The sequence below is a fragment of the Panthera uncia genome, chromosome B1 (genome assembly GCF_023721935.1).
Source record: "Panthera uncia isolate 11264 chromosome B1, Puncia_PCG_1.0, whole genome shotgun sequence".
NCBI lineage: Eukaryota > Metazoa > Chordata > Mammalia > Carnivora > Felidae > Panthera > Panthera uncia.
In genome coordinates, this window is record NC_064811.1 from 158,221,147 (window position 1) to 158,242,121 (window position 20,975).

General features: G+C 35.4%; 1 protein-coding gene across 5 annotated transcripts in view; it reads left to right on the plus strand.

Annotated features, from left to right (window-relative positions):
• LOC125923826 (disintegrin and metalloproteinase domain-containing protein 32-like) overlaps nt 1-20,975 on the plus strand; it is a 181,006-nt gene that overhangs the window by 148,106 nt on the left and 11,925 nt on the right. Inside the window, exons 18-20 of one of the 5 annotated variants that reach the window (XM_049632435.1) lie at nt 5,293-5,392; nt 5,970-6,132; nt 13,669-13,701. The exons of 1 other annotated variant lie outside the window; for it this stretch is intronic. In XM_049632435.1, the coding sequence (XP_049488392.1) occupies nt 5,293-5,392; nt 5,970-6,132; nt 13,669-13,701 (296 nt within the window). Of the gene's footprint in view, nt 1-5,292; nt 5,393-5,969; nt 6,133-13,668; nt 13,702-20,975 lie in introns of those variants that run through there. 3 more of the 5 variants (XM_049632436.1, XM_049632438.1, XM_049632437.1) reach the window with 3 other exon arrangements.

Consider the following 20,975-nt stretch of genomic DNA (forward strand, 5'->3'; position numbering starts at 1 on the left):
TGTTTGTATCTGTGTTGATTAAGTCCCTGGCTGTCATTTGTTCCTATTCTTTCTTTTGGGGTGAATTCCTTCATTTTGTCATTTTGAAGAAAGAAAAAGAATTAATAAAATAAAAAATAAATTAAAACTAAAAAATTAAAAACAACACAAAAAATCAAAGGAAGGATGTGAGCTCCTAGGTATGTTTTGGTCTGGTTGTTGAAAGAAGCTTGACAGAACAGAGAAAAAAGGGAAAGAAAAAGGAAAATGTTTGAAAATTTTAAAAAATGAATACAGTAAAATAGAACAAAATGAAATGATGAAAGTAAATAGGATTTAAAATTTACAAAAGTAAAAAATATACTAGAAAAAAATTAAAATATTTTTTATAAAAACGGAAAATAAAAATAAATTTTTTCTCTTTCTGTATTCAAGAATTGTTGCAGGGAGTATGGCTGGAGTTGCAAAAGATGAGTCTGCAAACAAATTGCAGTTAAGTGAAGGTTCTCATACTCAAGTCGGAATGAGGCCCCAACTCCAGAACGCAGCTTCTTTTTATTAGGATAATTGCTAAAGACTACGTGCATAAAGTCAGCTAAGCAAGTGTGTTAATCTAATGGTTTCACTTTTCAAGGTTGAATTTTGAGTTAATTGGTTTCTATAACACTAGGAAGGGTCAGGTGTGAAGGAGGATCTGGCCCTGGACAATGTTAATGGCTCTAGGCATTCCTTACCAGCCACAGCCTCGGTCAGCTATGTAAACATATCCTAAGGCCTTGCACCTTCTCCAGCCCTTCCCTTTTGAAGTCTTTTCCTTTGATGCTTCTCTCTTGCATCTCCCACAAAGAATAAGCAAAGAAAAAGAAAAAAAAATTGAATAGATGTACCAGCAAACAGAATGAAATATGATTGAAATTACATCCAATTTTCCCTAGAAGTCAAACTATGAAGCAGTTTATAGTCCATAAACTAAGCAGGCTGAGAGATTTGTGGTGTTCCTCTAGAGTGCAGTTGACCCATTTGGGCAGGGCTTGGTGTAGCGGCTTCCTTCTCCACTAGACAGTGCTGCTTAGTTTATTGGGGTGGATTGTTGTGGTGCACGTAGGCATGTATGCGCATGCACGGGAGAGGTTAAAAATGGCGTCACCCAGCTACCCAGTCTCTAGTATCAGAACTCTGTGCTCTCACCCACTGGCAATCAAGCACCCCTCCTTTGTCTCCTGCTTTCATCCACTCCCTGCCTCTGCTGTCTGTGACCAAGCGGTCAATCTGCCAGGAGGCACCTCCCTCCTGAGTTTTATCTCAGATGGGGCTGTGTTTCCAAATCCCTTACTTCTGAGGGCCCTGCGGCTTTGACCCACTCAGAACCTCTCTGGGAGAGTCTCACCGAGCAATGGCCAGGTGCTGGCCCCACCATCTGGTACGTGTACATGACTGTGCTGCTGCATAGCCCAGAGACTGTGGCCAGGTGTCAGCCTGCCCCAGAAAAAGTTTGCGCAATTATATAGCAGCAGCATTTCAGAGGTTGTGGTGAATCACAACAGCTATCTGGTGCCAGGATTTACCCTTAATGTCCTTGTTCCAACACAAGCAAATGTGGTTATTCTCTGGGGTCTGCTGGGAACTTTGCCTTGTAGGGAGGCCACACAGCCTCTACCAGATGTCCTCTCAGTAGGGGTACTGCCACTCCCCTTGTGGCCTGAGGAACCCTCGGACCTCACTGTCTGCTCCTGGGGATTCACCCTTCCCATCAGAGCTCTGCCAGGTATCAAGCTGCAGAGTTTCAGACTCTGCACTCCCTGTTTATAGTGTCTTAATGGAATTTAAACCCTCTCCTTTCTCCTTTCCCTTTTTTCCTTTCTCCCTTTTTTGTTCAGTACACTCTTTCTGTTTCTCTCCAGCTGCTTTCAGGGGTAGTGCTTTTCCTGTACTCTCCCCCCTGTCTCCATCTTCTCTCCACAAGCAAAAATAGCTCCTTACCCTCTATGGCTTCTCTCTCCCCTATTTTACGTCTCCACGCTGCATACCTGCTGAGTTCTGTGGTTCAAGTTGTGCAGACTGTTGTGTTAATCCTCAAATCAGTTTTCTAGGTATGCAAGATGGTTTGGCGCTGATCTAGCTGCAGTTCGAGGATGAGAGAAGCAAAAAAAGTTCCCTGCTGCTCTGCCATCTCGGCCCCCAGCCTGATTGGCTATAAATCAGAGGTTCCCAAAATTCCCTCAATTAATTTGCTAGAGTGGCTCACAGAACTTGGAGAAGCATTTTGCCTACCAGATTACTTTTTTATTATAAAAGGATATAACTCAGGTACAACCAGGTGGAGGAGATGAATAGGACAAGATATAGGGAAAGGGTGCAGAGCTTCCATGCCACTCTCTGGATGCACACTGTCCTCAAATCTCTACATGTTTACCAGCCCAGAAGCTCTTTGAAACCTATCCTTTTTTTTCTTTTTCTTTTTTTGTGAAGGATTCATTACATAGGCACAACTGATTAAATCATCAGCCATTGTGATTGATTCAACCTCTAGCCCTCTTTCCTCCCTGAAGATTGGCACAGGCACCTGGAATCACATGGATTCCACTGGCAACCAGCTCCCATTCTTAGGTGACTTCAAAACTTACTTATTTCACATAACAAAAGACACCTTTATCTCTCTCTCAACACAGGTAATTCTAAGGGTTTTGGGAGCTGTAAGCCAGGAATTGTGGGTGAAGACCAAATACATTAGAGAGATATGTTTTGATCATCTGAATGACCAAATACATATTTCTTATAAATCACAATATTGCAAACAATTAAGTGATAACTTTTTTCTCTTATTCCAACAGCCCTGCAAACCCCCATTCTAGTTTCTGTTTTGATGAATTTGACTACTTTAGATACCTCACATAAGTGGAGTAATACAGTATTTGTCTTTCATTTATGGCTCATTTCAGTTAACCATAATTTCCTCAATGTTCATCCATGTTGTAGCATGTGATGGAATTGCCTTCCTTTTTAAGACTGAATAATATTCCCTTGTATGTATGTACCACATTTTGTTAATGTAGTAATCTGTTGATGGACATTTGGGTTGTTTACACCTCTTGGCTCTTGTGAATAATACTTCTGGGATCATAGGTGTGAAAATTTCATGTTGACACTCTGCTTTTAGTTCTTTTAAATATGTACTCAGAAGTGGGACTACTGGATCATATTGTCATTCTCTCTCTCTCTTTTTTAAAAACAACTTCCAATACTGTTTTTCATTTTCACAGTTTTACAATCCTATCAACAGTGTTCAAGGATTCCAACACATCTTCACCAACACTTGTTGTTTGTGATTTTTTTTTTAAGTAGTAATCCTGATGGATGTAGTTTGGTATCATTGTGATTTTCATTTGCATTTCTCTTATGACTAGTGATGTTGAGCATCTATTTATATTCTTATTGGCCATTTGTATATCATATTTGCAGAAATTTCTATTCAAGTCCTTTGCCCATTTAAATTATCCAATTTTTAAAATTATTGTTGAATTGTGTAAGTTTGTTGCGTATTCCTGATGTTAATTTGTTATCAGATATATGACTTACAAATCTTTTCTCCTGTTCTGTAGATTACCTTTTCACTGTTGATTGTGTCCTTTGATGCACAAAAGTTTTTAAGTTTGTTGTAGACCCATTTATCAATTTTTATTTTTGTTGTGTGTGCTTTTAGTCCAAGAAATGATTGTGAAGTCCGGTGTCATGAAGCTTTTTCACTGTGTTTGCTTCTAGGAGTTTTATAGTCTTAGGTCTTATAGTTAGGACTTTAATCCATTTTGAGTTAATTTTTGTACATAAAGGTCTAATTTCATTCTTTTGCATTGGATATCCAGTTCTTCCAGCCTCATCTGTTGATAAGACTTCCCATTGAGTGGTCTTGGCATTCTTGTTATTAATCATCTGACCATATCAATTACATATTATTGATAGCAATAACTGAATAAATAAATGGAGATAAAAGAAAATTCTTCCTTATAGTGTAATCAATATAGAAGGAATAATGGAGTAAAATAGTTATGAATGGATGCTCAAACTAGTGGGTGAAAGTTTTATGAGGACCCAGATACTTACATAATCTAACAACTATCTCCTCACAAATTACTTATTAATTACAAATGGAAGCATGTGGAAAAACCTGGAAGACAGCAACTTAACCAAGTGATCCAAAAATAACAATACAATATTAGGACAAACTGACAACATGTATCTCCTAAGAAGGACAAGTTCACTTCTGTGAAGTATTTCAGCATAAAAATACACGAACACACACACACACACACACACACAAACTCAAACAGCTTAAAGGTGGTGTGACAAAAGCTGGGGTAATGGATACCCTCAACACAACACTTCCCCCCCATATACATTTAAGCCATGGGATGAGATCCAAGTTGTTAAACTGAGATCTTAGAAACTGAGAGATGTTTTATATTATTTTGAGAGGTAACATAGCAAATGGGCAAGGTCAAGGTCTCTGAAACCAGATCTCATAAGTTTAAATCCTTGTTCCATCACTTACTAGCCATTTGACTTTGACAAGTTAAATATCTATGCCTTGGGGTCTTCGTCTATAAAGTGGGAATAATAATAGTCCCAACCTCACAGGGCTGTTGTGAGGATTAAATAAATAAATCTATAGAAAGTGTTCACAATAGAGACACACACCTAGTAAGTACCATAAAGGTGTTTACTATTTATTTATTTATTTATTTATTTATTTATTTATTTATTTAAGAAACCATCAGTTCCTAACCTAAGTATCTGATGGCCTCTTGAAGTACAAAATCCCTTGGATTAAAAATCAAGCAAACAAAACACAACCCAATCCTGGAGTAGGGCAGTTGGGAAGGTGCTCATTTGCAACTGCAAATACTTCAAGCTATGGCATGCCACTGAACTTGGAGATAGGAAGAGATGTGCACATTCAGCTCTGGAGCTATACTACGTGGCTCCAGGACACCACTGGAAAGGTCTTATTTTCATTAGAATTTGAGGGTGTGTTTCTGAAATTGAAAACTAAGTTTTCAGGTGAATATTTGAAATATTAAAATTTTTCTCAATGCAAATACTGTCAGCCTCTGTAGCTTAAAAAAACCCAACTATTTGTGGGTGTGTTTGTGTGTGCATTAGAAACCAAACTATTTTATTTGTAGGATTAGCTCTGTAAATAAATAAAATTACACTAGATCAAAATGCAAAAGTAAGCTTGATGATCCATCTGATAATTTTACTTCTCACGAGAAAATAGTTTTAAATGATCATTTGAATTTTTTAAAATGATCCTAGGTGTGCACTTCCAATAAAACGTGCCATTGTTTTGAAGGCTACCGGCCTCCATTTTGTGAAACGCGTGGCAGAGAAGCTTCTAGTTTGCCTGAGAAACAGGGCAAGTATCTAATATCTTTACGTATTCAGTTAATAAATTATCAAAGTGCTTATCTTCACAAAAACAAAGTTAGATTTCTATCACCTAGAGGCCAATATTTGCAATTAAAAGGTAAATAGGCTTATTTTCAAGAAATGAAAACCAAATATATCTTCTTAATCTTGCTCTTCCAATATTTACTCTCAATATCATGATTGAAACTGACAGTATCTTTTAAAATTTTTATTTACTGATGTCATTGACTTTTTCCTTTAGACTATATTGTAAATTTGTTGGATAACCTTGCAATTACATGATCCCACTTTATATATTGTTGAAGTTTTTGGTCCAACTTAGAGTGCTATAGTGAGATTTTGCTACAGCTGCTGTATGATGTAGAATACGTTGGAATTTCCTGGAACTTGTTTTATAATGTTTTAGAATGAGAGGTTGTAGAGAGAGTTCTAAGTATTATATAATTATATTATTATTTTTCCATGTTTCTTGAATAACAACAAAAATTGGTTTGCTGCAACTTGAAAATAAAAGTAGATGGTTTAATTTTTTGGCTCTGATTTTTAATGTATTTCTATTTTAGGTTTAATCATGGAAAGAGCTTTTAGGAAGGCTGAAAAGAACCGGTGGCTTCTAGGTTTCTACATTGCTTTGCCTATTCTCATCATAGCAACCATAATAGCTATTGTTTCATGGAAGAGTTCAAAAAAGTGGTTCACCAAGGAAGAGGAATCCTTGAGTAGCGAGTAAATTGAATTTGTGTTCTGAAGTTAAACTTTAGTACCATTTGACTCTAGCCATATATAAGGCAGTATCATGAGCAGCAACTATACTTTACATCTTGCAGGGATTTTGAGTACTACATAAATATTCAATTGTGTGAGATCGTTTTGAATATCCCCACTTTAAAGATGCAAAAATTTGGGAGTGTAGTTTAAATAATTTGCCAAAGTCATTGCCTTGGAAATTAACAGAGGAAAAACTCAAATGTATCCCTATGTATTGCTTTCAAATACTTAAGTGGTTCTCAAATTGTGATCTGTGTTACCTACAGGAGAAGCACCAGAAATATTTATTAGAAATGCAGATTTCTAGTCCTTTTTCTTTAATGTTCACTTATTTTTGAGAGAGAGAGAGGGAGTGCACGGCAGAGGAAGAGGGAGATAGAGAATCCAAAGTGGTCTCTGCGCTGACAGCAGAGAGCCTGATGGAGGGCTTGGACTCACAAACCATGAGATCATGACCTGAGCCAAAGTGGGAGGCTTAACCGACTGAGCCACCCAGGCACCCTTCTAGTCCTTATCACAGATTACATATTTCAGGTTTTGTTGCTGTTTCATCTAAGAAATAACTTTAAAAATATTCTCTGGGTAAGGTATTCAGCAAGTTTATAATTTAGCCTGTAGCATATTTTAATTTTTTTAAAAAAAGTAATTCAAACACAAAATCAGAGAACATGGTGACATACTCATTTGCCCATCAGTGGAAATAAACAAATGTTAATATTTTTCTTGTTTCTTTTATGAGATAAACTATTGCATTTACGGCTGAAATCCCCTTCTAGTATTATCTCCCTCTCTGCAGAGAACAGCCTCTACACTGAAAGTTGATAGGTATTAAATATTTTTGCTTACATATGGCTGTATCCATGTGCCTTATCTGGAATTATATATTAATACTTTATTATTTGGAATTATATATAATTTTAAATATTTCGCTTTATAGATTTGTTTCCTCTTCTGATTTTGCTTATGTGTTTCTTTTTCCCTTTTTATTTTTCATGAGCAGTTTTCTCAGAGGTTTTTCTACTTTATTGATAATTTGAAAAATATAACTTTTGGTTTTGTTGAGATCTCTATATTTCCTTAGTGTTTACTATCCTTAAGTTTTGTTCTTTTCCTCCTTTCTACTCTGTTTATCTTTGCTCTATTTTAATTTTAGCTTTCTTGAGTCTAATGCTTTTCTTAAAAACTAATTTTCAACATTTTTTTATTTCCAACATATACTTTTAAAGCTAAAACTTTCCCCTTTATATGATTTCATGTACAGTCTTCAGTTTTTAAGTTTTATTTTTGAGAGAGAGAGAGAGAGAGAGAGAGAGAGAGAGAGAGTGAGCGGGATAGAGGCAGAGAGAGAGGGAGACATATTCAGTTTTTAATGTACAGTTGACATTGAGTTCAAAAAGTTAGAAACTTGTAGTATGATTTCTTGTTTAAATTATGAATAAATTGTAGTCTTTAGCTTCCAATTATAGATTGATTTATATTGCTGAAAAAATAGTTTCCAATTTCATTACCTTTTTGGGAGACTTGTTTCTATGATTTATTCTTAAATTTTGGAACCAGAATGAAAGTCAATTTTTGTATGGTTGTATGTATGCTTCAATTATTGTGACATAACATGTTTGTTGTTTTCATTTTGAAAACAAACTTTTTAATTATGTTGTTTCAAATCATTTTTTCACATGTTGGCATTCCCCCCCTTCCCCATAAAATTTTTCAATATTTCATGGCTTTCCTTCTGATTGTTGACACTTCTGCTTTATATATTCTGAGGAAGTGACTAAATGCATAATGTTCAGTTTAGTTGTGATTTCTTGGCATATTATATTTTTATCATTAATAATTTTATCTTAAATTCTATTCTCACTGTTTTATATTGCTATGCCGACATGATCTTTGATATTTAGGCTTACCTAGTATGTCTTTTCTCATCCTTTATTCTCAATCTTTCTTTGTTTTTAGTAGGTATCTTGTAAATGGCCTTTATATGGAAGACACCAGTGGAGTTTGTTATGCTTATATGCTTCATATATGATGGCATATAATTTAGACTGAAATTAACCATTTTATTTTTTCTTATTTACCGTCTTTTTTTTGCATGTTTTTTTCCTTTCCCTCAAATCAGTTTTCTTTATTGTGTTTTTCCTGTTCTCTTCTTTTCTTCTATTACTTGGTAAATTTTAATGTTTTTATTTTTATATGATTTTCTTTAAATTTTAGTATTTATAGATAATGTTATAAAATGTCTAAATTTAATCATTTGTAGTCCTCTCAATAACACAAGGATCTCAGCCCTTTAACACTAACCTCTCTTCTTCAATCTGTTTGTAATTTGGCTTTTCACCTTTCTCCAAATAAGCGTTATTTCGTTGTTGTTGTTGTTGTTGTTGTTGTTATATTTAGTCAGTACTTAATAGGATTTCCTATTATATTTCTCAAGTCTTTGCTTACTATTCTTTTATTTTAAACTTTTTGTTTTGAAATAGTTTAAGAAATATAAAAAGTTTCCTTATATCCTTCATTTGGTTTTTGGCAACAATAACATCTTACACTAACATAGTGCATTTTCACAGCTACGGAATTGGTATTGGTACTGTATTATTAATTAAACTATAGGCCTTATTCATATTTACCAGCATTTGCATGCACACATTTCTGAGTGTGTGTGTGTGTGTGTGTGTGTGTGAGTGTATAGTATTATGAAAGTTAATCGCATCATTTGTGATACCACAATCATCACCATTCTTTTTGGAATCCTGCTTTTTTCATGCAAGGTTTGATTTTATTTTTAGGAAGTACAAATTTTAGTAGTTATAAGAGTGATTGTCTATGTGTGCTAATCTGTTTGACTTACATGCCTGAAAATGGCTTTATTTCATTTTCACTCTTGTATGGGTATAGAATTTTAGGCGAACAATTATTTCTGTAAGCCCTCTTGTGATATGCCATTGAATTCTGGCATGTACTGTTGTTGATGTCTGTTGCCGACTTAATTTATTTTTACCTTATGCTTAAACTGTATTTCTTCTTTAAGTTAGGTTCCCAAGTATTCTTCTGTCCAAAGTCTTATGTTATTAAATTATTACCTGTTGTGATGAATTTGTTTTTATTTATCCAGCTCTGAACTCAGCATAATCTTTAATTATAAAGTTTTTCTTCAATTTTAGAAAATTCTCAATGATCTCTTCAATGATTGACTCTTACCTCTCTCTTTTATCTTTCTGCAAGTCCTATATTTTAGGGTTTTCTATTCTGACATTCATGGTGGTGGTGATGATGATGGTTGTTTTCCTTCTCTTCATTAATCACCTTCTCCTCCACTTCCTCCTCCATTTTTTCTATCCTTTTGACACTAGAATGAGGCTTTTAAAAACTGAGCTATACTTTACATATAGTAAAATTAATATTCTTAGTGTGTGTGATTCTCTGAGTTTAACAAATACATAGTAACAAATCCATATGCATACCATGACTGCAATAAAATGCAGAACAATTCCATTACCCCGCAAATTCCCTTAACTCCACCTCCTGCTCCTCTCACTAACAGATCTGTATTTTTTGCTGTAGTTTTGCCTATTCCAGAACTTTGTATAAATGAAATTGTACAGTATGTAGTCTTTTGAGTCTGCCTTCTTTCCCTCAGGATAATGCATTTGAGATTCATCTATGTTGTTATGTGCTTGTTTTTTTTTTTATAAATATACAGATTTATTGAGGTATAATTGATATACAGTAAATTGCATATGCTTTAAGCGCATAATCTGGTATGTTTTGATAGTTTGAAAAGTAACACCCATGAAACTCATGAAACCATCACCACAATCAAGGTTATGAAGATATCTGTCATGCCCAAAAGCTTCCTTGTGTTCCTTGGTAATCTCCACTCCTGCCTCTTCCATCTCCTTTATCCTCAGACTACTGCTGAACTGCTTTCTGTCAGTATAGTTTAATTTGCATTTTCTAGAATTTTATATAAATGGAATCCTACAGTATGTGCTCTTTATTTTTGTCTGGTTTATTCTATCACTGTAATTATTTTGCAATTCATTCATGTTCTGATGTATGTCAGTACTTCTTTTTTTATTGCTGATAGGTATTCAGTTGTGCAAATACAGCATAATTTGTTTATCCATTCATTGGTTGATATATGTTTGGGTTGTTTCCATATTTTAGCTTATTATAAGTAAAGCCACTATGGACATTTATATGCAAATCTCTGGGAATATGTGCTTTCTTTTTCTTGGGTTAATACCCAAGAATAAAATGGTAGGGCAATATGGTAGATATATTTGACTTCTAAAGAAAGTGCTGAGTTGTTTTTCAAAGCAGTTGTACCATCTTATATTCCAGCCACTAGAATGTGAGAATTCTAGTTCCTCCACATTCTTGCTGACACTTGATATGGTAATATATTTATTTTTAAAATTTTAACAATTCTGATAGTGTGTAGTGGCATCTCATTGTGGTTTTAATTCACATTTCTCTAATGACTAACGAAATTGTCAGTTGTGTTTTTTTGTTGTTATATGTACTTTTTTGGAGAAGTGTGTGTGCAAATCTTTGGCCCATTTTAAAATTAAGCAATTAATTAATTAACTTACAGTTTAGAAGTCTTTTACTTATTTATTTTTGTACCTATTGTGCCATGATTTCATAGGGAATGGGTTCCAACAGCTCAGGCACCTTTCAGTTGATTCTCACAAAATGTGCTCCTCTGGGTGGAGCAGATTGGTGCTTCAGTGGAACCCAAGTACGTTTCTTTTTGGCTTCCTTCTTTCTCTGACCATTTTCCTTCACGCATTTCAGGAGGCTTTCTTGGCTTTTAGAGTGCCTGATATGCTCATTGGGTGCATTAATTCTCTTGGCATGAATTTTTCCCTTAATCATAGCATGCTAGGTACATTGTAGACTCAATTTTGCCATGTTAACATTTGTGGGACATTCTGTTTTGAACTGTGCCCATTCTCTTGATGTCTATAAATATATTAATTGTAGATTCACATGTGTGGCTAAAGAACAACTCCATGTTTTCTAAAAGGCGCAAAGAATGTATAGCTGGTGCCACTCCTCTTTCCCTTTGTGTTGGTCATTTTGAAAAACTATGGAAGATGGTGGTTCCAGCTGGAAGGCTCCATTTTTTGGTTGGCTTATCTTTTTTATTCCTGAGTTGTTCAGATCTTGTGGTCATTCTTAAATGAGTTGTTTTCTTATGATTGCATTCTGAGTGTTCTGTATATATTCTGGATATAAGTCTTATTATATATATGATTTGCAAATATGTAGATTAGGAGTAGTCTAAACCTTATTTTTTTTATCCTTTCAAAGAACAAAAAGTTTAAATTTTGATGAAATCCAATGTATGAATTTCTTCTTTTATATATCATGTTTTTGGTTTTGTGTCTAGGAAATATTTGCCTAACCAAAATTCATAAAAATTCTCTTCTAAAGTTTTATAGTTTTAGGTTTTGCATTTAGGCCTATATATGATTTGAGTTTACTTTTGTATGTGTTAAAAGGTATGGATAAAGTGGTTGTTTTCTGTGTAAGAATATCCAATTGGTCTAACACCATTGTTTTTAATGCTTTGTTAAGTGGGATCAAAACAGTCACCATTACTGAGGCAATACCCTTTTGAGTAACTCTACCCAATTCTCCATAGCATAATAGTTTGAAACTCAGGTGGTGGGAACATAAGCTTTTCCTGTCCCTATGTGAACACAAAAGATTGCTCAATTTCAAATAATATTTCTCTGGCTTAGGTAGTTTCCTCATGTGTGTTCAATAATCAGTACTTTGCAGAAGACACAAGAGGGATCTTCCACAGATCTCAGGAGCTCTCTGTGTACAGCTCTTTCCCTTTCTGGAGTTTTCCCTGTGAATTCTAGCTGCCTTGGCCTCCCAAGACTCCCAATTCTAATAGCTCAACTCAGGGAGATTTCTGGGCTTTGTCTGGGTCCCCCTGGATGTACTATAGGCTGAAAACTCTCACCAGGCAGTAAGAAGGGTCAATCAGTAGGTCTCACCTTTTTTATTCCCCTCTATCAGAGATCACTGTCCTGTGCTGCCTAATATTTAATGTCTGAAAATCATGGTTTCATATATTTTGTCCATATTTTTAGTTATTTTAGGCAGGAGGATAAATCAAGTCTGTAACTACATTTTGGTCAGAATTGGAAGTATGCCTTTACAGTCTGTAACCGTACTTTTGTATTTGTCTCAACACCTCACATTGTGTTAGATTTTTTTATTTCACTTTACCATTTCTTCTGCCATCACTGTCCTGTTCTGGATTTATGGATTCTATTCTTGCAAAGATCTCTATGGAGATTTTGAATATTATTACATTAAAGTTTTTTAATCGTTTGTGTTTTTTGGTGTGTGAATTCATTGTTTTGCTGTGGATGTTCACATTAGCTCTCAGTGGTTTGTAATCAGACTCTTTGATCTTCAATGTCTTTTGTTTTCCTGTGAGAATTCTGCATGTTTGTGTTGAAGAAAAATACATGTGGATTGTTTCACTTTTGCTTCTTTTATCAAGCAAAAATATTTAAAATAATTGCCATGTAATTGTTCAAGAATTTGTGGGAGTGTGAACTGGGGTCCTAAAATTATACTTTTCAAAGGCTTGGATTCCTACTTCTTTCAATGATACATTTTTCCCCATCTTCGTATCTTCATTTCCCTCCAGCATTCCAAAGGCCACTAGTCAGAATTTTTATTATTCCTGTTTCATGGGTGATATGGCTCTTCATGGCTCTCAGGTTTAATTAAGGATCTCATGGTTTTCCCACCATGAGGCAAAGGCCTTGAACTCCTTCTAAGAAAGAGCTATTAAATCTCTAGCCCCAAAAGTGTTATTACTGGTTTAGATACCCCTGAAATTATTGAGTATTAGCTCCTGTTTACCGTTTGAACTCTCAGTTTCTTCATTTTTATTAGCACTGGGAGAAGTCTTTTCTTGTTGTTAATATCAGTTATGTGTTAAATGTTTGCGTTATTTTTTTCAGCAGTTCCTCTGTTATGAGGAATGGAAGGAAAGGGGAAAGAAATTGCCCTGCCACCTCACTCTGCCAGACTGTCTAGAAGTCAGTATGGTTGTTGTTGTTTTTTTTTTTTAAATTCACAAATGTAGCATTTTTTTTTAAATCAATGAATAAAAGTTAAAGGTTGGGGCATGAAGGTCAGAATCAGGCATTCAGGGTCAAATCTGTATTCTGTATTCAGAAGCAATAAGGAAAAAACAATTTGTGCCTATTTGATAGTCTCCTCACTGTGGGATTTGAAATTTGCACTCTTTGTGGATGAGGTATATGGGTAAATAAGAGTATTATTTTTTTCTGTCTTTGTTCAGTGACCTTGAACATTATTTTCTTTATTGGTAACTAGTCTTGTAAGAGAGGTAGTACTGTTTATAAGATGGTCTGACTTTTATTCATGTAGTTGGCAAGACTTTCTTAGGACTAACATGAGACACAATTTTCCATTTTTTTAAATATCCAGGTTAGAAGGCAGCACTCACACATATGCTAGCAGGTAAGTAAATTAAAAGGCGTCTTAAAATATATGTTGTAAATTAAGAACGAATTAATAATTCATAATTTTTAGATACTGTTTGAACAGCTGCAATTAGTAAAGTAATGCACTGAAAACCAGGCTACTAATATATATAGCAATTTAATTTCTAGTAAATTAGTCTATTATTCATTTAATAAATGTTATTGGAAGCCTACTCTGAGAAAACAAGGACTAAAATATCCAACTCTAGTAAGAAATAAGATGTACATAATTAGTAAAGAAAAAGACTGTATAGTGCCTAGAAATAGCCCAACTTGTGTTGTATTCATGTATTGCTTGGGTAAATAAACAAGCAGATACCTGACATTTCATAGATTGTACATGACTGAGCTCAGGTAAAATCTATAATAATTATGGATTGGGAAGAACTAATTATATTGACCTAACTGTGCTGTTAGTATTTTGTCCCCATTAGTGTTTCTTACCCATAAATTCAGCCCTCACTGTTTTATAATTGCTGTGTGAACATTCTATTTGTTAGATTTATATGATACAATTTTTCAGTTCTTTTGCTTTCAATCTTTTATTTAAGGTGGTTTCTTAAAAACAACCTGCCAATGGAGCTTAAACATATATAATCTCAAGAGTTTCTCAATAGTTGAATTTAATATGTGTATATACTTGCATGTTTGCTGATGTATTTAGACTAAATTCTGCCACTTTATTATTTTTTGTTCTATATTTCATACTTTTCCAGTATTTTATTTTTCTACTTTCTTGTACTCTATTGTATCAATTGTACTTTCATTGTTTTTTATTTCCTCCTATTAATTTAGTCATTACATGTTCTAATTTTATTCTTTTAGTGATATTATTTAATGATTGAATTGTATTATTATTTAATTTTTGATATTAAATGTTAACTTCAGCTATAATGAGCATTTACAGTTTTCTAAGAACATCTTAGCCCATTTAACCCTATAATCTTTTATTCACTCTTATTATTATTATTTGATATTTAGTTACTCCTGAATTTTAACCTCCTGCAAACAAGTCATCATTGTCATTATTGTATTTAGTCAAAACATACTAAGATTTCACTACATGTTTACCACTTTATTTGCTCACTATTCTTTTTTGAATTTCACTCCATCTTTTTATGTTCAATCTCCCTTTTGGTGAAGTACGTCTCTTAGAATTTCCATCAGTGAGTGTCTGTGTAGTAAGTTATTTATCTTACCCACCTGAAATTATCTTTATTTTCATTCTTGAATAAGAGTCTATGAAGTGTGAACTTTTAATTTGAGAGTTATTTTGCCTTGACTATTTGAAGATATGTCATTGTAGTCTGGCATTTACTGCTAGAAGATGATGATAAATCTTCTCTTAGTGTGTTTATACATTTATTCCTTAATGGCTAATAGGAGTTTATCTGTAGTTTATCTGTTGTATTTCTATTGCTGCATAACATATTACCACACCCTAGTGACTTAAGACAATATTTATTTGTTATGTCAAAGTTCTGTAAGTTAGAAATCCAGGTGGATTTGGCTGGGTTTTCACAAGACTGACTGTAAGGCCTGAAGGCCAGGCTATGTTCCTAACTCATTCAGGTTGTAAGCAGAATCTAATTTCTTGCAACTGTAGGTCTGAGGTACCTATTTACTTGCTTGCTGTCTGCTAAGTGTCCCTCCCTATTCCTAGAGTCTGCCTGCATTATTTCTCATGTACCTCCCTTCATTTTCAAAGAAAAAGGGCGTTGAACTGTTCCTTAGGCTTTGACTCTCTCTTACTTCCTTTTCTGCCACCAGCAGAATACTTTTTTTTTTAAGTTTATTTATTTTGAGAGAGAGAGAGAAAGAGAGAGCAGGGGATGGGCAGAGAGAGGAAGAGAGAGAATCCCAAGCAGTCTCTGCACTGTCACTGCAGAGTCTGATGTGGGGCTTGAACCCACACACTGTGAGATCATGACCTGAGCCAAAACTAAGAGTCAGATGCCTAACCAACTGAGCCACCCAGGTGCCCCCAGAATACTCTACTTTTGAAGGGCTCATCTGATTGAGTCAGGCCCACCAAAAATAAACTTTGTTTTTTAAGGTCAACGGATTTGGAGCTGGGAAATCTTTTCAGTACTTTGAAGAATATTTGAATAACCAAGGTATGGGGAACTTAGTGAGCCACCTCTAGAATTCTGCCTAACAAAAGCCTCTACATTTTCTTCTTGTCCCAAGACTTGTTATTTCATTATAATATATTCTGTAGAGATTTTTTTCTTTTTTTTTAAATTTTCTTTTTTATATTTTAAAATTTACATCCAAGTTAGTTAGCATATAGTGCAACAATGATTTCAGGAGTAGATTCCTTAATGCCCCTTACCCATTTAGCCCATCCCCCCACCACAACCCTTCTAGTAACCCTCAGTTTGTTCTCCGTATTTATGAGTTTCTTCTGTTTTTGTCCCCCTCCCTGTTTTTATATTATTTTTATTTCCCGTCCCTTATGTTCATCTGTTTTGTCTCTTAAAGTCCTCATATGAGTGAAGTCATATGAGTTTTGTCTTTCTCTGACTGACTAATTTCACTTACCTTAATACCCTCCAGTTCCATCCATGTAGTTACAAATGGCAAAATTTCATTCTTTTTGATTGCCGAGTAATACTCCATTGTATATATATACCACTTCTTCTTTATCCATTCATCCATCAATGGACATTTGGGCTCTTTCCATACTTTGGCTATTGTTGATAGCACTGCTATAAACATGGGGGTGCATGTGCCCCTTCAAAACAGTACACCTTTATCCCTTGGATAAATGCCTAGTAGTGCAGTTGCTGGGTTGTAGGGTAGTTCTATTTTTAGTTTTTTGAGGAACCTCCATACTGTTTTCCAGAGTGGCTGCACCAGCTTGCATTCCCACCAAAAATGCAAAAGAGATCCTTTCTCCGCATCCTCGCCAACATCTGTTGTCGCCTGAGTTGTTAATGTTAGCCATTCTGACAGGTATCAGGTGGTATCTCATTGTGGTTTTGATTTGTATTTCCCTGATGATGAGTGATGTTGAGCATTTTTTCATGTGCCGGTTGGCCATCTGGATGTCTTCTTTGGAGAAGTGTCTATTCATGTCTTTTGCCCATTTCTTCACTGTATTCTTTGTTTTTTGGATGTTGAGTTTGATAAGTTCTTTATACATTTTGGATACTAACCCTTTATCTGATATGTCATTTGCAATATCTTCTCCCATTCTGTCAGTTGCCTTTTAGTTTTGCCGATTGTTTCTTTTGCTGTGCAGAAGCTTTTTATTTTGATGAGGTCCCAAAAGTTCAATTTTGCTTTTGTTTCCCTTGCCTCCAGAGAGAGACATGTTGAGTAAGAAGTTGCTGCGGCCAAGATCAAAGAGGTTTTTCCCTGCTTTCTCCTCGAGGATTTTGATGACTTCCTGTCTTACATTTAGGTCCTTCATCCATTTTGAGTTTATTTTTGTGTACGGTTTAAGAAAGTTGTCCAGGTTCATTCTTCTGCATGTCACTGTCCAGTTTTCCAAGCATCACTTGCTGAAGAGACTGTCTTTATTCCATTGGATATTCTTTCCTGCTTTGTCAAAGATTAGTTGGCCATACGTTTGTGGGTCCATTTCTGGGTTCTCTATTCTATTCTATTGCTCTAAGTGTCTGTTCTTGTCCCAATACCATACTGTCTTGATGATTACAGCTTTGTAGTATAGTGTGAAGTCTGGGATTGTGATGCCTCCTGTTTTGGTTTTCTTTTTCAAGATCGCTTTGGCTATTTGGGGTCTTTTCTGGTTCCATACAAATTTTAGGATTATTTGTTCTAGCTCTGTAAAGAATGCTGGTGTTACTTTGATAGGGATTGCATTCAATATGTAGATTGCTTTGGGTAGTATCGACATTTTAACAATATTTGTTCTTGCTATCCAGGAGCATGGAATCTTTTTCCATTTTTTTGTGTCTTCTTCAATTTCTTTCATAAGCTTTCTATAGTTTTCAGTGTATAGATTTTTCACCTCTTTGGTTAGATTTATTCCTAGGTATTTTATGGTTTTTGGTGCAACTGTAAATGGATCAGTTCCTTGATTTCTCTTTCTGTTGCTTCATTTTTGGTGTATAGAAATGCAACCGATTTCTGTACATTGACTTTATATCCTGCAACTTTGCTGAATTCATGAATCAGTTCTAGCAGTTTTTTGGTGAAATCTTTTGGGTTTTCCATATAGAGTATCATGTCATCTGTGAAGAGTGAAAGTTTGACCTCCTCCTGGCCGATTTGGATGCCTTTTATTTCTTTGTGTTGTCTGATTGCAGAGGCTAAGACTTCCAATAGTATGTTGAATAACAGTGGTGAGAGGTGTCATCCCTGTCTTGTTCCTGACCTTAGGGGGAAAGCTGTCAGTTTTTCCCCATTGAGGATGATATTAGCGGTGGATCCTTCACATATGGGTTTTATGATCTCGAGGTATGCTCTTTCTATCCCTACTTTCTTGAGGGTTTTTATCACGAAAGCATGCTGTATTTTGTCAAATGCTTTCTCTGCATCTATTGAGAGGATCAAATGGTTCTTGTCCTTTCTTTTATTGATGTGATGAATCACGTTGATTGTTTTATGGGTATTGAACCAGCCCTGCATCCCAGGTATAAATCCTGCTTGGTCGTGGTGAATAATTTTTTTAATGTGTTGTTGGATCCGGTTGGCTAATATCTTGTTGAAGATTTTTGCATCCATGTTCATCAGGGAAATGGGTCTATAGTTCTCCTTTTTAGTGTGGTCTCTGTCTGGTTTTGGAATCAAGGTAATGGTGGTTTCATAGAAAGAGTTTGGAAGTTTTCCTTCCATTTCTATTTTTTGGAACAGTTTCAAGAGAATAGGTGTTAACTCTTCCTTAAATGTTTGGTAGAATTCCCCTGGAAAGCCATCTGGCCCTGGACTCTTGTTGTTTGGCAGATTTTTGATTACTAATTCGATTTCTTTACTTTATGGGTCTGTTTATGGGTTATGGGTCTGTTCAAATTTTCTATTTCTTCCTGTTTCAGTTTTGGTAGTGTATATGTTTCTAGAAATTTGTCCTTTCCTTCCAGATTACTGATTTTATTGGCATATATTGCTCATAATATTGTCTTATTATTGTTTTTATTTCTGCTGTATTGGTTGTGATCTCTCCTCTTTCATTCTTGATTTTATTTATTTGGGTCCTTTCCTTTTTCTTTTTGATCAAACCGGCTAGGTGTTTATCAATTTTGTTAATTCTTTCAAAGAACCAGCTTCTGGTGTCATTGATCTGTTCTGCTTTTTTTGGTTTCGATAGCATTAATTTCTGCTCTTATCTTTATTATTTCCTGTGTTCTGCTGGTTTTGGATTTCGTTTGTTGCTCTTTTCCCAGCTCTTTGAGGTGTAAGGTTAGGTTGTGTATCTGAGACCTTTCTTCCTTCTTTAGGAAGGCCTGGATTGCTATATACTGTCCTCTTAAAACCTCCTTTGCTGCATCCCAGAGGTTTTGGGTTGTGGTGTTTAGGAATATACTTTTTAATTTCCTCTTTGACTGCTTGGTTAGCCCATTCATTCTTTAGTAAGATGTTCTTCAGTCTCCAAATATTTGTTACCTTTCCCAAATTTTTTGTGGTTGATTTCAAGTTTCATAGCGTTGTGGTCTGAAAATATGCACGGTATGATCTTTTTGTACTTACTTAGGGCTGATTTGTGTCCCAGTATATGGTCTATTCTGGAGAACATTCCATATGCACTGGAGAAGAATGTATATTCTGCTGCTTTAGGATAAAATGTTCTGAATATATCTGTTAAGTCCATCTGGTCCAATGTGTCATTCAAAGCCACTGTTTCCTTGTTGAGTTTTTGATTAGATGATCTGTCTATTCCTGTGAGTGGGGTGTTGAAGTCTCCTACTATTATGGTATTACTATCGATGAGTTTGTGATTAACTGATTTATATATTTGGGTGCTTTCACATTAGGTGCATAAATGTTTACAATTGTTAGGTCTTCTTGGTGGATAGACCCCTTGATTATGATATAATGCCCTTCTTCATGTCTTGATACAGTCTTTATTTTAAAGTCTAGATTGTCTGATATAAGTATGGCTACTCCGGCTTTCTTTTGTTGACCATTAGCATGATAGATGGTTCTCCATCCCCTTATTTTCAATCTGAAAGTGTCTTTAGGTCTAAAGTGGGTCTCTTGTAAACAGCATATAGATGGATCTTGTTTTCTTACCCATTCTGTTACCCTGTGTCTTTTGATTGGAGCATTGAGTCCATTGACGTTTAAAGTGAGTATGAAAGATATGAATTTATTGCCATTATGTTGCTTGTAGAGTTTCTGGTGGCATTCTCTGGTCCTTTCTAGTCTTTGTTGCTTTTGGTCTTTATTTATTTGTTTTTCCCCCATCTTTTCTCCCTTCAGAGAGTCCCCATTAAAATTTCTTGCAGGGCTGGTTTAGTGGTCACAAACTCCTTTAAGTTTTGTTTGTGTGGGAAACTTTTTTATCTCTCTTTCTGTTTTGAATGACAGCCTTGCTGGATAAAGAATTCTTGGCTGCATGTTTTTCTGATTCAGCACGTTGAATATATCCTGCCACTCCTTTCTGGCCTGCCAAGTTTCTGTGGATAGGTCTGCTGCAAACCTCATATGTCTTCCCTTGTAGGTTAGGGACTTTTTTTCCCTTGCTGCTTTCATGATTCTCTCCTTGTCTGAGTATTTTGTGAATTTGACTATGATATGCCTTGTTGATGGTCGGTTTTTGTTGAATGTAATGGGGGGTTCTCTGTGCTTCCTGGATTTTGATATCTGTCTTTCCCCATGTTAGGAAAGTTTTCCACTATGATTTGCTCACATAACCCTTTCTCTCTCTTCTTCTTCTGGGACCCCTATGATTCTGATGTTGTTCCTTTTTAATGAGTCCTTGATTTCTCTAATTCTTTTTTTTTTTAATTTTTTTTAACGTTTATTTATTTTTGGGACAGAGAGAGACAGAGCATGAACGGGGGAGGGTCAGAGAGAGGGAGACACAGAATCTGAAACAGGCTCCAGGTTCTGAGCTGTCAGCACAGAGCCTGATGTGGGGCTCGGACTCATGGACCGTGAGATCATGACCTGAGCCTAATTCGGCCGCTTAACCGGCTGAGCCACCCAGGTGCCCCGATTTCTCTAATTCTTAAATTGTGCTCTTTTCCCTTAATCTCCCTCTTTTTTTCTGCTTCATTATTCTTTATAAGTTTGTCTTCTATATTGCTGATTCTCTGTTCTGCCTTGTCCATCCTTGCCGCT